This window comes from Desmodus rotundus, chromosome 7 (assembly GCF_022682495.2).
Source record: "Desmodus rotundus isolate HL8 chromosome 7, HLdesRot8A.1, whole genome shotgun sequence".
Lineage (NCBI taxonomy): Eukaryota > Metazoa > Chordata > Mammalia > Chiroptera > Phyllostomidae > Desmodus > Desmodus rotundus.
In genome coordinates this window covers 76,710,428-76,725,735 of record NC_071393.1, presented here as the reverse complement: position 1 = coordinate 76,725,735, position 15,308 = coordinate 76,710,428, and the positions used below count along the sequence as shown (strand labels likewise).

At 41.7% G+C, this 15,308-nt stretch overlaps 2 protein-coding genes and 1 pseudogene across 5 annotated transcripts in view; 2 read left to right on the top strand and 1 right to left on the bottom strand.

Annotated features, from left to right (window-relative positions):
* Positions 1 to 61: 61 nt before the first annotated feature.
* On the top strand, positions 62 to 13,264 carry LCMT2 (leucine carboxyl methyltransferase 2). Of its 4 annotated transcripts, XR_006656615.2 has the most exons (3): positions 62 to 1,421; positions 4,959 to 5,266; positions 13,134 to 13,186. XR_006656615.2 is itself a non-coding variant. In XM_045202185.2 (2 exons), the coding sequence occupies exons 1-2, from the start codon at positions 62 to 64 to the stop codon at positions 13,139 to 13,141; spliced, it is 1,368 nt and encodes a 455-aa protein (XP_045058120.2). In that variant the 3' UTR covers positions 13,142 to 13,264. The 4 variants fall into 4 exon arrangements, 2 of the variants coding, with proteins under 2 accessions (XP_045058120.2, XP_045058119.2); XR_008427242.1 differs by lacking the exon at positions 13,134 to 13,186 and having other exon boundaries at positions 62 to 3,971; positions 4,959 to 4,992; XM_045202185.2 differs by lacking the exon at positions 4,959 to 5,266 and having other exon boundaries at positions 13,134 to 13,264.
* Positions 9,464 to 10,043, bottom strand: LOC112311320 (calmodulin-like; annotated as a pseudogene).
* The window catches only part of TGM7 (transglutaminase 7), a 37,221-nt gene continuing 35,136 nt past the window's right edge, over positions 13,224 to 15,308 (top strand). Inside the window, exon 1 of the mRNA XM_045202182.2 lies at positions 13,224 to 13,321. Within this exon, the coding sequence (XP_045058117.1) occupies positions 13,294 to 13,321 (28 nt within the window). The 5' untranslated portion in view covers positions 13,224 to 13,293. The remainder of the gene's footprint in view (positions 13,322 to 15,308) is intronic.

Below are 15,308 nucleotides of genomic sequence, written 5' to 3'. Positions count from 1 at the left end.
ACTGTAACAGAAGAGCAGCTCACCACGGTGAGACACAGCGGCTCTTCTGTATCTTCCGGCCATGGGCCCGCGGAGTCGCGGGCGTCGAGCTGGAGCAGTGCAACACACCAACGACAGCAGCGCCCTCAGCAAGAGTTCCCTGGTAGCGTACGGGTACGTGCACGATACCTTTGCCGCGCTGCTAGTATCGGGGACCGCGCGCCGCGCGCCGCTCATCCACCGCGGCTACTACGTCCGCGCACGCGCTGTAAGGCACTGCGTGACTGCCTTCCTGGAGTGGACGGGCGCGGCGTCTGGTGGACTGCGCGCCCAGATCTTGTCGCTGGGCGCTGGCTCAGACTCGCTTTATTTTCGCCTCAAAACTAAAGGCCGCCTGTTCTGGGCTGCTGTCTGGGAGGTAGATTTTCCCGACGTGGCGAGGCGCAAAGCGGAGAGGATTCGAGAAACGCCGGAATTGTGCGCGGTAACCGGGCCTATCCAGAGCGGGGACCCAGCGTCAGCGCTTTGCTTTGAGAGCTTGGACTACCGCATCCTGGGCTTGGACCTGAGGCAGGTCGAGCGTTTGGATCAGGCCCTGGCTGCCGCAGGCCTTGATGCGACCGCACCCACTTTGCTCCTGGCTGAGGCTGTGCTGACTTACCTGGAGCCGGATAATGCCGCAGCCCTCATATCCTGGGCAGCCCAGCGTTTTCCTAATGCCCTTTTCGTGGTCTATGAGCAGATGAGGCCACATGACACCTTTGGCCAGTTCATGCAGCAACATTTTCAGCAGCTAAATTCTCCTCTGCATGGCCTGGACCGCTTTCCCGACGTGGAGTCCCAGCAGCACCGCTTCCTTCAGGCTGGCTGGACTGCCTGCAGTGCCTTGGACATGAATGAATTCTATCACTGCTTTGTACCTTCAGAAGAACGCTGGCGCATGGAAAATCTTGAACCCTTTGACGAGTTCGAGGAGTGGCATCTGAAGTGTGCCCACTATTTCATTCTGGCCGCTTCTAAGGGAGACACTCTCTCCCAAACTGTAGTGTTTCCATCCTCAAAGGTGTTTCCTCGGGTAGATCCTGCTTCCCCTTCGGGGACCCTCTTTGCCAGTGTAGTCACTAGTGACAGCCAGGGTCCAAACTTTAAAAGATACGGCCATGCCTCTGTCCTTTTGAGCCCAGGTGTTATTCTCAGTGCAGGAGGATTTGGAGAGCAGGAGGGGCGGCATTGCCGAATCAGCAAGTTTCACTTGCTCTCAAAATTCTGTGACTTTGAATGGAAAGGCAAACAAATAGGCAGTTGGGGAGCTCGAACTCAGTGGGATGGACGCCTTTATCACACTATGACAAGACTTTCAGATACTCAAGCTCTGGTTCTGGGAGGGAGACTGTCCCCAGTAACTCCAGCCTTGGGAATTTTCCAGCTTCATTTTTTTAAAGGTGAGGATAATAGCACTGAGGATCTAAATGTAACAGTAACAAAGGCTGGCCCAGAAGAAGATTCCACTTTGTCATGTTGGCGGCATTCAACAACAGAAGTGTCGTATAAGAATCAAAAATACTTGTTTGTGTATGGGGGTCGAAGTGTGGTGGAACCTGTACTAAGTGACTGGCGTTTTCTACATGTAGGGACAATGACTTGGGTCAGGATCCCAGTGGAGGGGGAGACACCTGAAGGTCGGCATTCCCACAGTGCCTGTAGCTGGCAAGGGGGAGCCCTTATAGCTGGAGGTCTAGGTGCTTCTGAGGAGCCATTGAGCTCTGTACTTTTCCTGAAACCCATCACTTGTGGATTCCTCTGGCAATCAGTAGACATCCAGCCTCCCATTACTCCAAGGTATTCCCACACAGCTCATGTGCTTAATGGGAATCTTCTGCTGGTTGGAGGGGTGTGGATTCATTCCCCTTCAGTTCCTGGGGTGACTGTTATCAATTTAGCTACAGGATTGAGCTCTGAGTATCAGATTGACACAACATGTGTGCCGTGGCCATTAATGTTACACAACCATACCAGCATACTCGTTCCTGAAGAGCAACAGCTCCTGCTCCTTGGAGGTGGTGGGAACTGCTTTTCCTTTGGCACCTACTTCAACCCTCATGCAGTAACATTAGACCTTTCTTCCTTGAGTGCTGGGCAGTAAGGACTGGACTTTTGATATATTCAGGACCCATTAAAGTTGACAATAAAGGTTTCCACAAATAGGATTTGACTTTGGCTATAGGTCTGACCACACCCCCTATGCCCCATATTTTTATTTATTTTTTTTAAAATTAGCACCACTATCCAGGGGAGTCTGAAAGGTTGTTAAAACATGACCCATCTCCATAGGGATAGTACAAAAATAAAACATAAGTAGGCCTGTCTTAAGAGAGTGGTCATACAGTCTTAAAGTAGGAATTGGGAGGCCTTTGGATCCCTGTATCTTCCTCCCATTTTGTAATCTATGTTTATCCATTTATTGAGTTATAGTGAAAAATTTCCCACTCCAAGTCTTTGTGATTTGAGATGGTACCTTGGAAAAAGTTTCACACAGATTCTTGGTAAGAATCTAAGGTTGAACATAGTTCACGGGTCATGGTATTGACCTCATTCTTCATGAATGAAACCTAAAATGAACCCAGTTGCAGTTTGATTAAAGCATTGTGCCATTTTGTGCAGCAGAGAACTTTGGGATAGCTTTAATAATAATTGTAGGGCTTTGTTGAAAAACATGCCTTTGTTCCATTTTTGCCACTGGTTCCATATTTATTTAGGCTCGTGAATGCTTTTAACCAAATAGTTGATGCTTCAATTCATTATGTACATGGTATAATGTTTTGCTTCAGATCTATTCTCCACCCTTCACTATGGTTTATGCCAGAGGAGGCTGACTCATGGAATACATCACTGAGTTTTTCTTGTCCTCTACTTTCTGGTGAGTTCAGCCAGTTAGAGGCACAAGAGGGAGATGTAGGGCAAGAAGAGTGAGTTGGTATTCTCAGTGTTTCCCCTACCAGTCTGCAAGTTGGCAAAGTTTTATTTTGTCAAAAGCCACAGCTCCTGTCATGTAATCCTATTCTATAAGATACAGCTCTAATTCTGCATCACTCCAGGTTCCACTAATTGTTTCCTTCCTACCTTTTCAGGCCTAGGAGTTGTAATAACTCTTTGCTAGGCCTCAGCTACACTGTTCAATATAATAGCCATTAGCTATGTGGCTATTTAAACTTAATAGAGATTAAATAAAATTAAGAATTCAGTGGTCTAGTTGCATTAACCACATTTGAAGTGCTCAATAGCCACATGTGGCTAATGGCTATGGTACTGGACAATATAAATAAAGAGTATTTCCCTCACTGCAGAAAGATCTAAACACTGCTGAAGGTACTTCACCATCTTGACTTGGCTTCCCTGAACCCTGCCCACCCCCTTTTAATTAGTATCTTTATTAAACTCTCCTCAGTTATCTTCTTTAAATGGACCATCTTTCCTAGTGAGCCTTGTGAGATCAATGAATTATCTTAGGTATGGTATTCATCCTTAAAATTTAAGCCTTAATTTCTCATCTAAATTGTGTTTCAAAAGGTAGTGGCTTTGATGGTACTAAATGTACCACTATAATATTTCTTGTTAGTCTTTGGTCCATGAAAGCTTAATAATATCTTCAGATTCTATAAGTACCTACGTTCTACAAGAACTGTCAATGTTAACATCTTGATGGACTTAGTATGACACAGAACCCTCTTTCCCTAAATATTTTTATGATAACTGTCCATATAAATGAATATGACAAGTGATTAATATAAAAACTGAGCAGCAAATAACAAACCTAAGTGTATGGAGAGGACAACGTTGGCTCTGTTAGATGAAAGCTCCCAGGAGACTACCATTGTCTAGCTTCAGCTTCACTGAGACTGCAAGAGCCCTTTCAAGGGAAGTTACAAGTTACGGTCATGAGTGAGTGCTGGGAAACAAGGCTTACTACAGCTAGACATCTGGCCAGACTACAGGTAGGTACTAGATAACTGGCAAGAATATGAGCAGAAGGGGGAAAGGCTGCTTTGTGTTTCCTGTTTCCAAGTTCACTACAGCCCACCTCTAACTTTCAGGAGCATATGAAGGCAGAACATTGATGAAATGAGTGTTCTCAGCTATGTAATGGTATCAGAATTCTAATCTAGAAATGACTCCAAAGCCCAGGGAACACCTGTAATGCTACCTTTTAGATGGTGCCATCAACCATTATTATTTCATTACTTTTGGGGGGAAAAAAGGAGGTGGTGGTGGGGTGGAGAATGGTGGTGGAATCACAAACAGAACGTGAATGTGTGCCAGAGCCAAATCAGTGCAGTGGTGCCTAGTCTCTTGAGCACTGCCCAGTGTGGCACATTATGGCTAATCAGACTTGTTTCCAGAGAAATGGCCACATTTTTTGTAAATGATTACCAGATTAAGCATGCCCTTTACTTCTAACCCTACACATGTATCATACTCAGTTAGGAATTAGTTATTTCTCAAGCTCTACTCAGAGCACTTACAAGTTTTGTCAGCAACATTTACTCTGTGCCTTTGGAACAGTGACCTGTGTGGACTGGTGCTGGATCCCGGCTTCATAACAGTAACCTGCAGCAATTAGAGTTGTGAGCCAGATTGAGAACTCAAGTCGGATGATAATTTTTGCTTCTCCATTTCACCTCTGAACATTTTTGTCCTAAAATTCTGGAGTGGAGCTCTAGGGTAGTTATGAGAGTTGATAAAAGGCCTTTTCCTTGTTTATTAAATGTAGTTCTTTTTAGACCAGAAAAACTAAGGGAAGGAGAGAAGTTTTTATGTTGAATCTCTACTGGTAGGGCCTTGCTAGTAGTATACTAGTGAGTGTGTGAAAACAGGTTAAGGATAACTCTTCTGGGATATGTTTTTCAAAGGCAAGTGTTGCCATTTCCTTGTGTGTTTTTTAGGATTTTAACACTGAATGTCCATTTTTCATCTTTCTACAGATTTAATCCTCTTTAGTGATAACAGGAAGTTGACAAGTTACAGATGTGTTCCGGTGCCCAGGCATTGCCTTGGTCTTCTCTTTCAGTGTTCAGTCTCAGATCTTGAAAATCCTGGGTTTATTCCGTATGCATTTTGTGATTCCAAATTTAACCTCAAACAACACATGCCTACCCTGAGACGCCTCCTACATGACATCTCCTGGAAAATACTCCCATGTGGCAGCTCCAAATGTAACCAACCACTCTGTGCTTAGAGAAGCCTGTGTTCTTAGAGAGTCTGGTTACTAATAATAGGACTAGTTACTAAGGTGAGTTCTTAAATCATAGGGACCATCCAGTAATGTCTAGTGTCATATTAAAACTAAACTAATCCTGACTGCAGTATAAAATAGCTTTAGGCTGGCAAAGTAGGTCATAAATCCTGGATAATCACATTTGGACTTGCTGTTTAAAAAGAGACTATGTAGAGCAGAAATTATGAAAATTATAATCAACTTTAGATTGAGATTTCCTTGGATATCAATTATGTAAACAAAGAGCTCTATCATTCCACAGTTTAGTTATAAGACTGTTCACTTATTTTTCTTGGACAATGACATAAAGCACTTATTTGGGAAGGGGCAGTTTCTTGACTGAGGGAAGGAATTGTGTCTGTCTTGTTTCACTTCTCTATCCCCATAATAGAGGATGCTTAATAAATACTTAGGTGGAGGTCCAATCTGACACTCAAATAAATTATATTTGAATATTACTACTGTGCCTACCATGCACAAACAGATGTCAACATTTCTTTAATTACTCTGTGTGAGGAGGGAGCATTAAAGTTTTAAAGACCCCGTTTAAAAGTTTTTAAAATTGAACTGCCTTGACCTGAGTAAAGGTGGTAGACTTCTGTTGTTACTCCTAGTGTTACGGATTGATTACACCTGAACCTTTTCCCTGATTGCAATTTCCAACTGATCCTCATCACCTTTTGCTCAACGTTGGACCATGGTTACCCTATATCTTTTGGAAATAAGATGAGCTAACTTTGCCAAAAGGCTAATCTGAGGGAGCAGGAACATATAATTAAATGTGCTCATGAGAATATACACACAAGATCTTCCTAGGATGTGGTGATGCTTCGTTGGGCATGACTTAGTGTGTTACTCTCAAAATAAGTTTAATAGAGGGAGAGGAAAGACCTTGCCCTAATATTTACTTGAATAGTCATTTGCCACCTAATTGGTAGACTAAGGCTAGGGAATAAATTGTAATAAGAATGGTTTTTAGGATATGACACCATATCCTGCTTTTCTCATTTCCCAGCTTTTGTCCGCATTATAAAACTTTTTATTAGAGCCTCCACCTCTGAATTATATGTAGACTTACTATTTCAGAAAAAGTTAGCAATGATGATCTTTCTTATTTATAAACACAGCAGCAACATAACCAATACTTATAAGGAAAAAACTTCGCCATCACCAGCCCTCCAAAAAACACTAAATGAAAAAATCAGAGTCTCTACAAGTTCAGAAAATAGACTAAAGGTTGCTAGAGGGAAGTGCAGTTGGGGAACTGGGTGAAAAAGGTGAAGGGATTAAGAAGCACAAATTGGTAGTTAAAAATAGTAATGAGGATGTAAATAATAGCATAGGGAATATAGTCAAAATTATAATAACTATGTATGGTGCTAGGTGGGTACTGAAAATGGAGGAACACTTTGTAAAGTGTATGTCTAACCACTATTCTGTACACATGAAACTAATAATATTGAATATAAACTAATTGAAAAATAAAATTTAAATTAAAAAAGAAAATTTTAATACACACACAGTAGAGTCTAGACCTCAATCCACTGAATTTATGTTTGGACAATTGAGTCTGGCCAGCATATTTTTATTTCCAGCACATGACACATAGTAGATGCTCAAAAAATGACACATGATTAGCTGTCTGTTTTAGTTAGGCTAAAATTAGTAATAGTGAATTGTAATAAGATCGGAGGTTACCACCAGAAAAATCAAAATATAGTGTAATATCATGGTAATTAAAAATAGTTTGATATTAATGCCAGAATAAAGGTGATATCTCAAACTAGTGAGCCAAGGCTGGACTATTTGGTACACGATTTGTGACCACCTGGCTAATCATTTGTGAAAAGTGATGTTTGCTCCCTACTTCTCACAGATCACAAGCCTAAGTTCCAGATGGATTAAAGATCAGACCTAAACTTAATAAGCAAAGCAAAACTAAATTCTATGAGCATTAAAACAAGTATAAAAGAACATGGTATAATCTTAGTGGTAGAAAAGGCCTTAAAGAACACATATATACAAACAATTCAGAAAAAAGTCATAACTTTATTCATGTAAAACTTAAAGACAAGAAAATATAATGTTAAAAAATTAGTCTTTCCTCTACCCAGGGTCATGCCATCGGGGAGACTTTTGTTTTACTTTTTCATTCAGTCCCTAGAATTAAGGTACATGCAACTGATTCCTCTGTTTCTCCATGCTAGCTTCTGAGTTTAAGAAAGGGAAACTTGAATAATGTAAAGTGGAGTTTTCAATGGATAATACCCACTTATCTTTCGTTCGTTCATTCATCCATCCATTTCACCTTTGTTTTAAGCAGGATACATCAGTGAGCCAAATAATCCCTTGTAGAATTTGCAGCCTAGAAGAGGGAGACAAGAAATTAAACAATAAAGATAATAAATACATTATATACTATATTAGAAGTGATAAGGACTGTGGAAACAAGAAAAAGTAGGATAAGGAGGATCTGGGGTGTATGGGGATGGGGGTAGCAGATTACAATACTAAATAGGGTAGATAGGGTCACTTTCACTGAGCAGTGAAATTTCAGCAAAGAGTTGAGAAGGTGACAGAGTTAGCTAACTAAATTATTGGGCAAAGAGTATTTCTGATGGAGGTAATGGCAAGAGCAAAGCTCCTGAAGCAGTTCATTTTAAGAATTTTGGTTTTAATCTGGGTGAAAAAGGGTTTGGGGTGATATTATTTGACTTACATTTTTAAAGGATCCTTCTGGACATGGTGAGAAGAATACATTATAGGAGGTCAAGAGTTGAAGCAGGGAGACTTGGAAGGCTGATGCAGTAATCAAGATAAGAGATGATGTAGATTGAGTTGGGATGGTGAAAAGTGGTTGGATTTGGGGTATATGAGCATATTGAAGGAAGAGCCAACAGAATTTCCTAATGGACTGGGTATGGGATATGATAGAAACAGAGGAATGAAGGATGGACATGAAGACTTTGGGCCTAAGTGAATGGAAAGTAGGAGTTGCTATCCGCTGAGTTGAGGAGACTATGGATGGTGCAGATTTGTGAGCTTAGATCAGAAGTTTCAGGTTGGACGTGTAGGCTTTGGGATGTCTATTAGATACCCAAATGGAGAGCTGCTTAAATATCTATTTTATAACCCCCTTCCTCCTCTTCTACATTCACACACTTTCTCCTTTTCCCTCTTCTGTAAATAATCATACAAAATACAGGAATAGAACTGGCAAATAAAAGTGGCTGAACTGGAAACACAAATTGTAGCTTGAAGAACAAGAGGAGTAAATCCTCTATGAGATAGCCCAAGCCTGGCTGCCCCTGGCTCCCATAGCCCCTCCCAGAGTTACTTTCATTCAGACCCATTGTCTTGTTTTTTTTTCTTCCTGATTTTTATGTCTTTCTACATTAATATTTATTATACATACTGTGAATAAGCACTTTATTAGCAGCTTTTTCATAAAGCCAGAATGCCTCATCCCCTGCCATACCTGCTCCCCTTACTTGAAATTCCAATTATATGAAACTATGCCTAGGTCCTAAAGCACATGATATCATTTATGCCTGCATGCCTTTAGATAGAGTGTTCTCCCAGTTGGGACTCTCTTGGGGGGAGGGGGGAGTAAATTTTTTTTTATTGGAAAACAAATACACAACTTGGAATGAATTTTAGGCAAATTGTGCCACAAGCAGATTTTCTTTAAGTGGCTAAACAAAGTTTAAAAAGCAAGTAATAAGAAAAGAAAATGTTTCTGGTACAGAGCCAGTAGTAGAGAAAAATAGTGTACAAGTACCTGGATAATATATTCATTTTGCAACAGTGCAACTTTTAAGTACATATTGTTGACCGTCCATAATCCACACAGAGTTACAACTCCACACTTGAACAGCAACATGCTGACAGCTTCTAAAGAAAACTGTTTTAAAAAAGGCATAATCCATATGTTCCCTCATTGGACCAACTTCATCTAAGTTTAGTTATGCAGAGGGCTTATACACATCCAGAGTCAGCCACGTGCAACACGTTATTTGATTGATTTTCCAAAATAAGGCTTCAGGACAATGACAGTAAGGGAAGAAAACATGGAGCAATGAAGTCCTCATTGCTATACATGCATATTTTTATTGACAGTAGGGGAAACCTCTTGCAAATAAACTACAAACGGAGAAAAGGCAAATAAACAATTTTGTACAGGAAATGTAACATTCTGTACAATGTCTTCTCATTGCTGTCATCGTTTATACAAACTCTTCATAGTTTACTTGACCATTATCATGAACATCTGCTTCCCTGATCATTTCATCAACCTCTTCATCTGTTAACTTCTCTCCAAGGTTTGTCATCACATGGCGAAGCTCTGCTGTATTAAGATAGCCATTGCCATCCTTCTCAGACACACTGAATGCTTCGCTAATATTTTTCTGCGCTGCCTGTGTCTTTCATTTTACTTGCCATCATTGTCAGAAATTCTGAGAAATCAATAGTACCTTTACCCTCAGCATCCACTTCATTAATCATGTCCTGTAACACTGCTTCTCTGGGATTCAGCCAAATAGACCTCATTACAGTTTTGTTATAGGTCCGACACCATCTTGTTAAATAGCGAAAAAGCTTCTTTGAATGTTGCAGTCTACTCTTCAGTCAGTTGGTCAGCCATTCTGCGAGCTCCACCAGTCTCCAAGACGTGACCACACAACCAGTCAGCTTGCCCACTCCACTTGGACTCCCAGGTGGACTCTTGGCATTGTCCCTCCTATCTTATTCTCATGCCACCCCAACCTTTGTAATACAGCTCCTATTTGACTTTCAGAGCTTATCCACAGCCCCACCCCCTACCCCCAGCCCTTTCATTCTGGATGGGTTGCGCTTCTGTATTGCCATACAATCTTGTAAATATTATCCATATTGCACTTACCATATTGTGTTATAACCTTTTTCTAGTCTGTCTTCTCACTCCAGACTGAAGCTTCTTAAGGGCAGGTATAGTATCTTGCTCATTGGTGTGTTTCCAGCACCTGGCACTCTATAAACAAACTGAACAAAGATGTCTCATTGTGGGTGTTTATCTTCTAGTTTCTCACACCCTTCAATATAACAAATCCTGTTCCCTTATGCCATTTAGCCTTTAACTTTAGGCCATGATGCTGGAGTACAAAATAAGGAGATAAGAAATAAGAGAAGAACATAAGAGATGAAAAGGGAGCTGAAAGCCATCTGGTGCTGGAAAAGAGAGAGTATGGCAAGACTTGAGATATGGATATCTTCTTTTTTCTCTTCACTCAATGATAGGTTTATTGCTTTGAGAGAGAGACATTAATGTAAGAGAGAAACACTGATTGGTTGCCTCCTGAATGCACCCCAACTTGGGTATTGAACCCTCAACCTAGGTATTTGTTCTCCTGGGAATTGAACCCACAAACTTTTTGGTGTACAGTACAATTTTCTAACCAACAAAGCCACACCAGCCAGAGCAAGGTATAGGTATTTTCTACTCTTTTACTTCCACTTCCTCAAAACTGAGAAGAAGAGGAATAAAGGGTGGTAGAAACATTCACATGGATTTGGGCAACTCCCAGGACAGGGTCTTCTTCTCAATTCTTAGGGAAGGGGACACAGGACATCCAAGGTAAGAGAGGAGCCAGAGATCTGTGCCCCTGAGCCTGTGAGGATATGTAAGCTCCCTCTGTGAGGATTTTGAACTGACTAAAGGTACACAGTAACCTAAGGTTACACAGTTAGGAAATTGTGGCACACCAGAGCTTGTGCCCTCAGTCACCTGGACAGACAATGAGCAGGGTAAATTCTTGAGGGCCTTGGAAACTGCCCAGAAAAGTGTGGCTTCAAAGCCATAGGTATTAGGGAGCCATTATGGATTCTGAACTCAAGAGTTGCATGGTATTTAAGGAAGACCACTCTGGCAGAGCTCTGTAGGTCAAGGTAAGTAGAGGGAAATCTGGAAGCAGGATAAATTGAACATCCATATCTGTAACCCAGGCCAAAAGTGGTAAGACCTTAAAACAGAGCAGTTACAATAAAAATAGATAGGAAGGAACACAGCCTAAACTATTTGTAATAATAAAATTAGTAGCAGAACTGCATCAAGTAAGTACTTACTGTGTGCCAGCACATTATTTCACTTAGCTCTCACAGTAACTCTATGAGGAATTAATTGTTATTTTTTTTGTATTTTAAAGATGAAGCAATTAAGGCACAGAGAGGTTAAGTAACAAGCCTAATGTTGCACAGCTGTAAGTGGTAAAGCCAGGTATCAAATCCAGGAGGGTCTTACCATGGAGCTCAGGATCTAAATCAGTCTGCTTGACCCAATGACTTCTGAACAGAAGGGAAAGGTGGTCAAAGAATCCGAGATCACATCAAGATTTCTGTCAATCATAAAGCCATTGACAAAAATGGGTTGTTGGGAAGAAGAGGCAATTTAAGGGGAAAAATGAATTGAGTTTGGGATATGTCGAGTATATCAATATGGCAGATACAGATTAGTTTCACAAGGGCTAGGATGGGATTTAATGGGTCACCATCAGTTTTTTTGGTCCAATCTATAAATTTTAGCTTTTAGTTAATGGGGAGGAGATAGTGAAGTCAATCTTTGAATTTAAAGACACATATTTGTTAACTTGAATCTTCTTTGTTGCATTTACGCTATGATAAATAATTTTTTTTAAAGCAACATATTGACCCTGATCAGGTAGCTCAGTTGGTTACAGCATCATCTCAATACACCAAGGTTGTGGGTTCAATCTCTGGTCAGGACACATACAAGAAGCAACCAATGAATGCATAAGTAAGTGGAACAACAAATCAATGTTTCTCCCTCTCTTTCTCTCTCTCTCTCTCTCAAATCAATAAATGTAAAAAAAAAAAAGTATCATATTTTCTCTCCCTGGCATTAGGGACATTCACTCAGTCAAGTGACAGTTGAATTTAGAAATCTAGAGAACGTAAGTTATCATCATTGTTCTGCATTCAGCAGAAAACTTGTGGTAACTGAAGTCCTTTGCAAGGCTCAGCAATTTCCAGATGCTGGACCCAGCCTTGTGGTTCTCGACAAACACCTTTGCCCTTCCATTTTTATTATATCAAATAAGGTGTCAACAACCCATAATCCTGCCTCCTTCATTACCCAAAAACCTGAGTCATTTGCTGAGGTAATCACCATAGGTAAGCACATTAGGACAGTGGGTTAACTACTCAGAAATGAAATGGGATGACAGATAATGAAGTTCATTACCAACTAGTCAGTCTGTGCTGTCCTAGCCAAGAGCTCCTTCAGCAAAAATAAGGAAGTCCAACAAAAGAGAAGGGCCCTATTTGAGCAGATATATACTTTTTAAATAATCTTAATCTCTTCTATTTATTGAGAGCTGACTCTGTGCCCAGCACTGGGCCAGTTGCTTTCAAGCATTATCTCCTGAAATCCTCGCAACCTGTAGAGATATATTATTACTTTGTCCATTTGAAGATGAGAAAACTGAGACTTAGAGAAGGTATATAATGTGTTCGTGGACACAGGCTAATCATAGAGGCAGGATTCAATCTCAGGTTTGAGAATCCTGTAGTAATTCAGTCTCAAGGAGGCTCTGAGGGTTGGACTGAATCCCATAACACTGCACTAATCTGCCTTATAATAACAGCTAACTTCCATAACAAAATGCGACATTTTATAGACGCAAACTGGAAGTCAAACTGGCACTGAGGGAAGTACTTCTGAGAGTGTGCTGCTGGTCAGACTGGCCATACAGGCAGCCATGGACCTGCCCCTGAAATGCCAAAACTCCCTTCTCCGTTCTGTCAGCCCAGCAACCTGAAACTCATTTCTGTTGACTTTGAGACCTAAATCTTGCATAACCCTTCTCTGTCTTTACTCCTTTTACAGGACCATGAATTTCATGCCATTTTGAAGGCACATAAGCAAGGCATGGGGCAGCAGCTGAACACAAGCCACTGAGGAAACCATTGTCCTTTTCTCCAGAACAAGCAAGCAAGCCTGAAACTATGATGAAAACGTATGGTACTTCCTGGGGCTGATGTAGTGCATGCAGCTGCCCCAGGTGCTCAGTCCAGGTATCCTAACTTGAAAACTAACTGGGATGACCAAATTTTGGGACTAGTGCTGGGAAATGAGTTAACCTAGAAGTCATTTGCTCATCCAAAAATTCTGCTACTTTTATATCAAGTGCCTTAGAAACCAGACTTCTTTTTAGCTCCTCATTCCATATCTATAACCTCATTTCCATAGTCCAGGCATTAAGAGTGGGTACTAACTTTCAGATCCTGGGATAAATACCCACATAGAAGAAATAATGTCTGTGCTGATATTAGACCCCACTGGGGGCATCTTCTTTACTCCCTCACAAGATCACAGGTAAGTGGCATTCTCGGGGGACTGTGAGTAATTGTCTCCCATGAGTAGAAACAGCTGCTGTTTTGAACCTCAGATCTTTGATTAATGGTTACGCTCAGAACCTCACCTGCCCCAGCCCTGAGGTGTTGCTGAAGTCACAGGACACCTTGCCTCATTCTTAAAGACTATCTAGATGCTGCCTTTCAGGATGCTGTGTTTACAAGGAAATGGGGCTTCCCATTACCCCCCGCCCCCATGAAAATCTTTAGGTGCTTCCTCCCCAGGAGCTCTGTTTTATTGAGTCATCTGTAGATATTTTATGGTGTCATATATAATAGCTTTGGAGAAAGGTGGGGGCTCAAGAGAAGGAGACCAAGGTGTCTGTAAAAGTAGTGAAGCTCTTACTTGATCCCAAGCCAACACCTCACAAGAGATGATGCCATCTCTTAGTCAGGGATTCCGGTGAAAGAGTTGAAACAATGACTTAACCATGTCGCTGTCCTTAAATTTCAACCTGGCCCCTTGCCTGGGTGCATGATTTCATCAGCCAAGGTTAGAGAGCAGCCACACCTTACCTTAATGATTTTTTACCCAAAGTCTGTCCCAGCTAATGAGAATCCAAACCAGAATAATCATTAACATCACCACAAACTGACACAGAATGATCTTAAGCTGATTTCCTGTCAGGTTCTAAATAAACCCTCCATCACCTAGCCTAATGGCTCTTCCTTGGGTTTAAAACTTGTTCAGGGAGTTGCTTGTGTTCATTCCACATGTGAGCTGAACCTTCCCCAAACCACACGCACGTAATTGTCAGGCGCAGGTGGAGTCCTTGGCCCTGAGACATGGGTGTAGGAGCCATCGGATACAAACCAGGGAAGGATACTCCTGCTCTGTATCCCTCCATCAAGAGATCAGAGGGGGCTTCAGGCCATGGCTGAAACCTAGTCACAGAAACTCGGTGTGTAATGTACACAGCCAGCTAGACAATGTCCAGCAACCAGAGAAAAGATCAGAGTGCCATACTCCTTGTAGGAACAGTACATGTCTTTTAGAAGAAGTGGAAAAGGGAAGACCCTTCATGGGCAGTAACATGGAGTATAGAAAGGGAACACATTTTAGAACCTGGATTCACCACTGGGTGACCTGTGGGAAATCATAGTCTCTCTGGGACACAGTTTTCTCATCTGTAAAATGGGTTTGATAATAGTACCTACATCGCAAGGTATTTATGAGGATCAAAACAAGCAAGAGTCTTGCATGGTGTGTGGCAAGTAAGACACACATAAAACAAATGCTGGTTTCCATCTCTTATTCTGCTTCCAGAGGTTCACATTAGTCCTAGGTAATTCCGCCACCCTTAGAGCTGGGCGAGTGAGGTTCTCAGAGGGTCCTGCACTTTAAAGTGCCATCCTCAAAGTTTTCTCAGTCCCTCTCCAGCAGGGGCTGACACTGCTGTCCAGCCTGGACCTGGTCCCACATGGGCCCCAATTCCAATTTTACCTCTTTGGGGACCTCTGATTTCCTAAACCCTCTTCCTTCCCCTGGCCAATTTCTCCTCATCACACATGGGGGTTGACCAGAAAGACACCCTGAGGAGTTTCAGGACTCACATCTATGTGGTCATTCCTGGGCACTCTGGCCAGGATCAGGTTCCAGAAGGGCCGCCTGAAGAGCAGATCACTCCCATTGGCCAATGTGATATGT

Coding starts and splice junctions, on each gene's coding strand:
- LCMT2 (XM_045202184.2), top strand. CDS start 62: ATGGGCCCGCGGAGTCGCGGGCGTCGAGCTGGAGCAGTGCAACACACC. Junction 1,422..4,958: donor CCAGCTTCATTTTTTTAAAG/GTGAGGATAATA, acceptor ATCTTTCTACAG/ATTTAATCCTCTTTAGTGAT.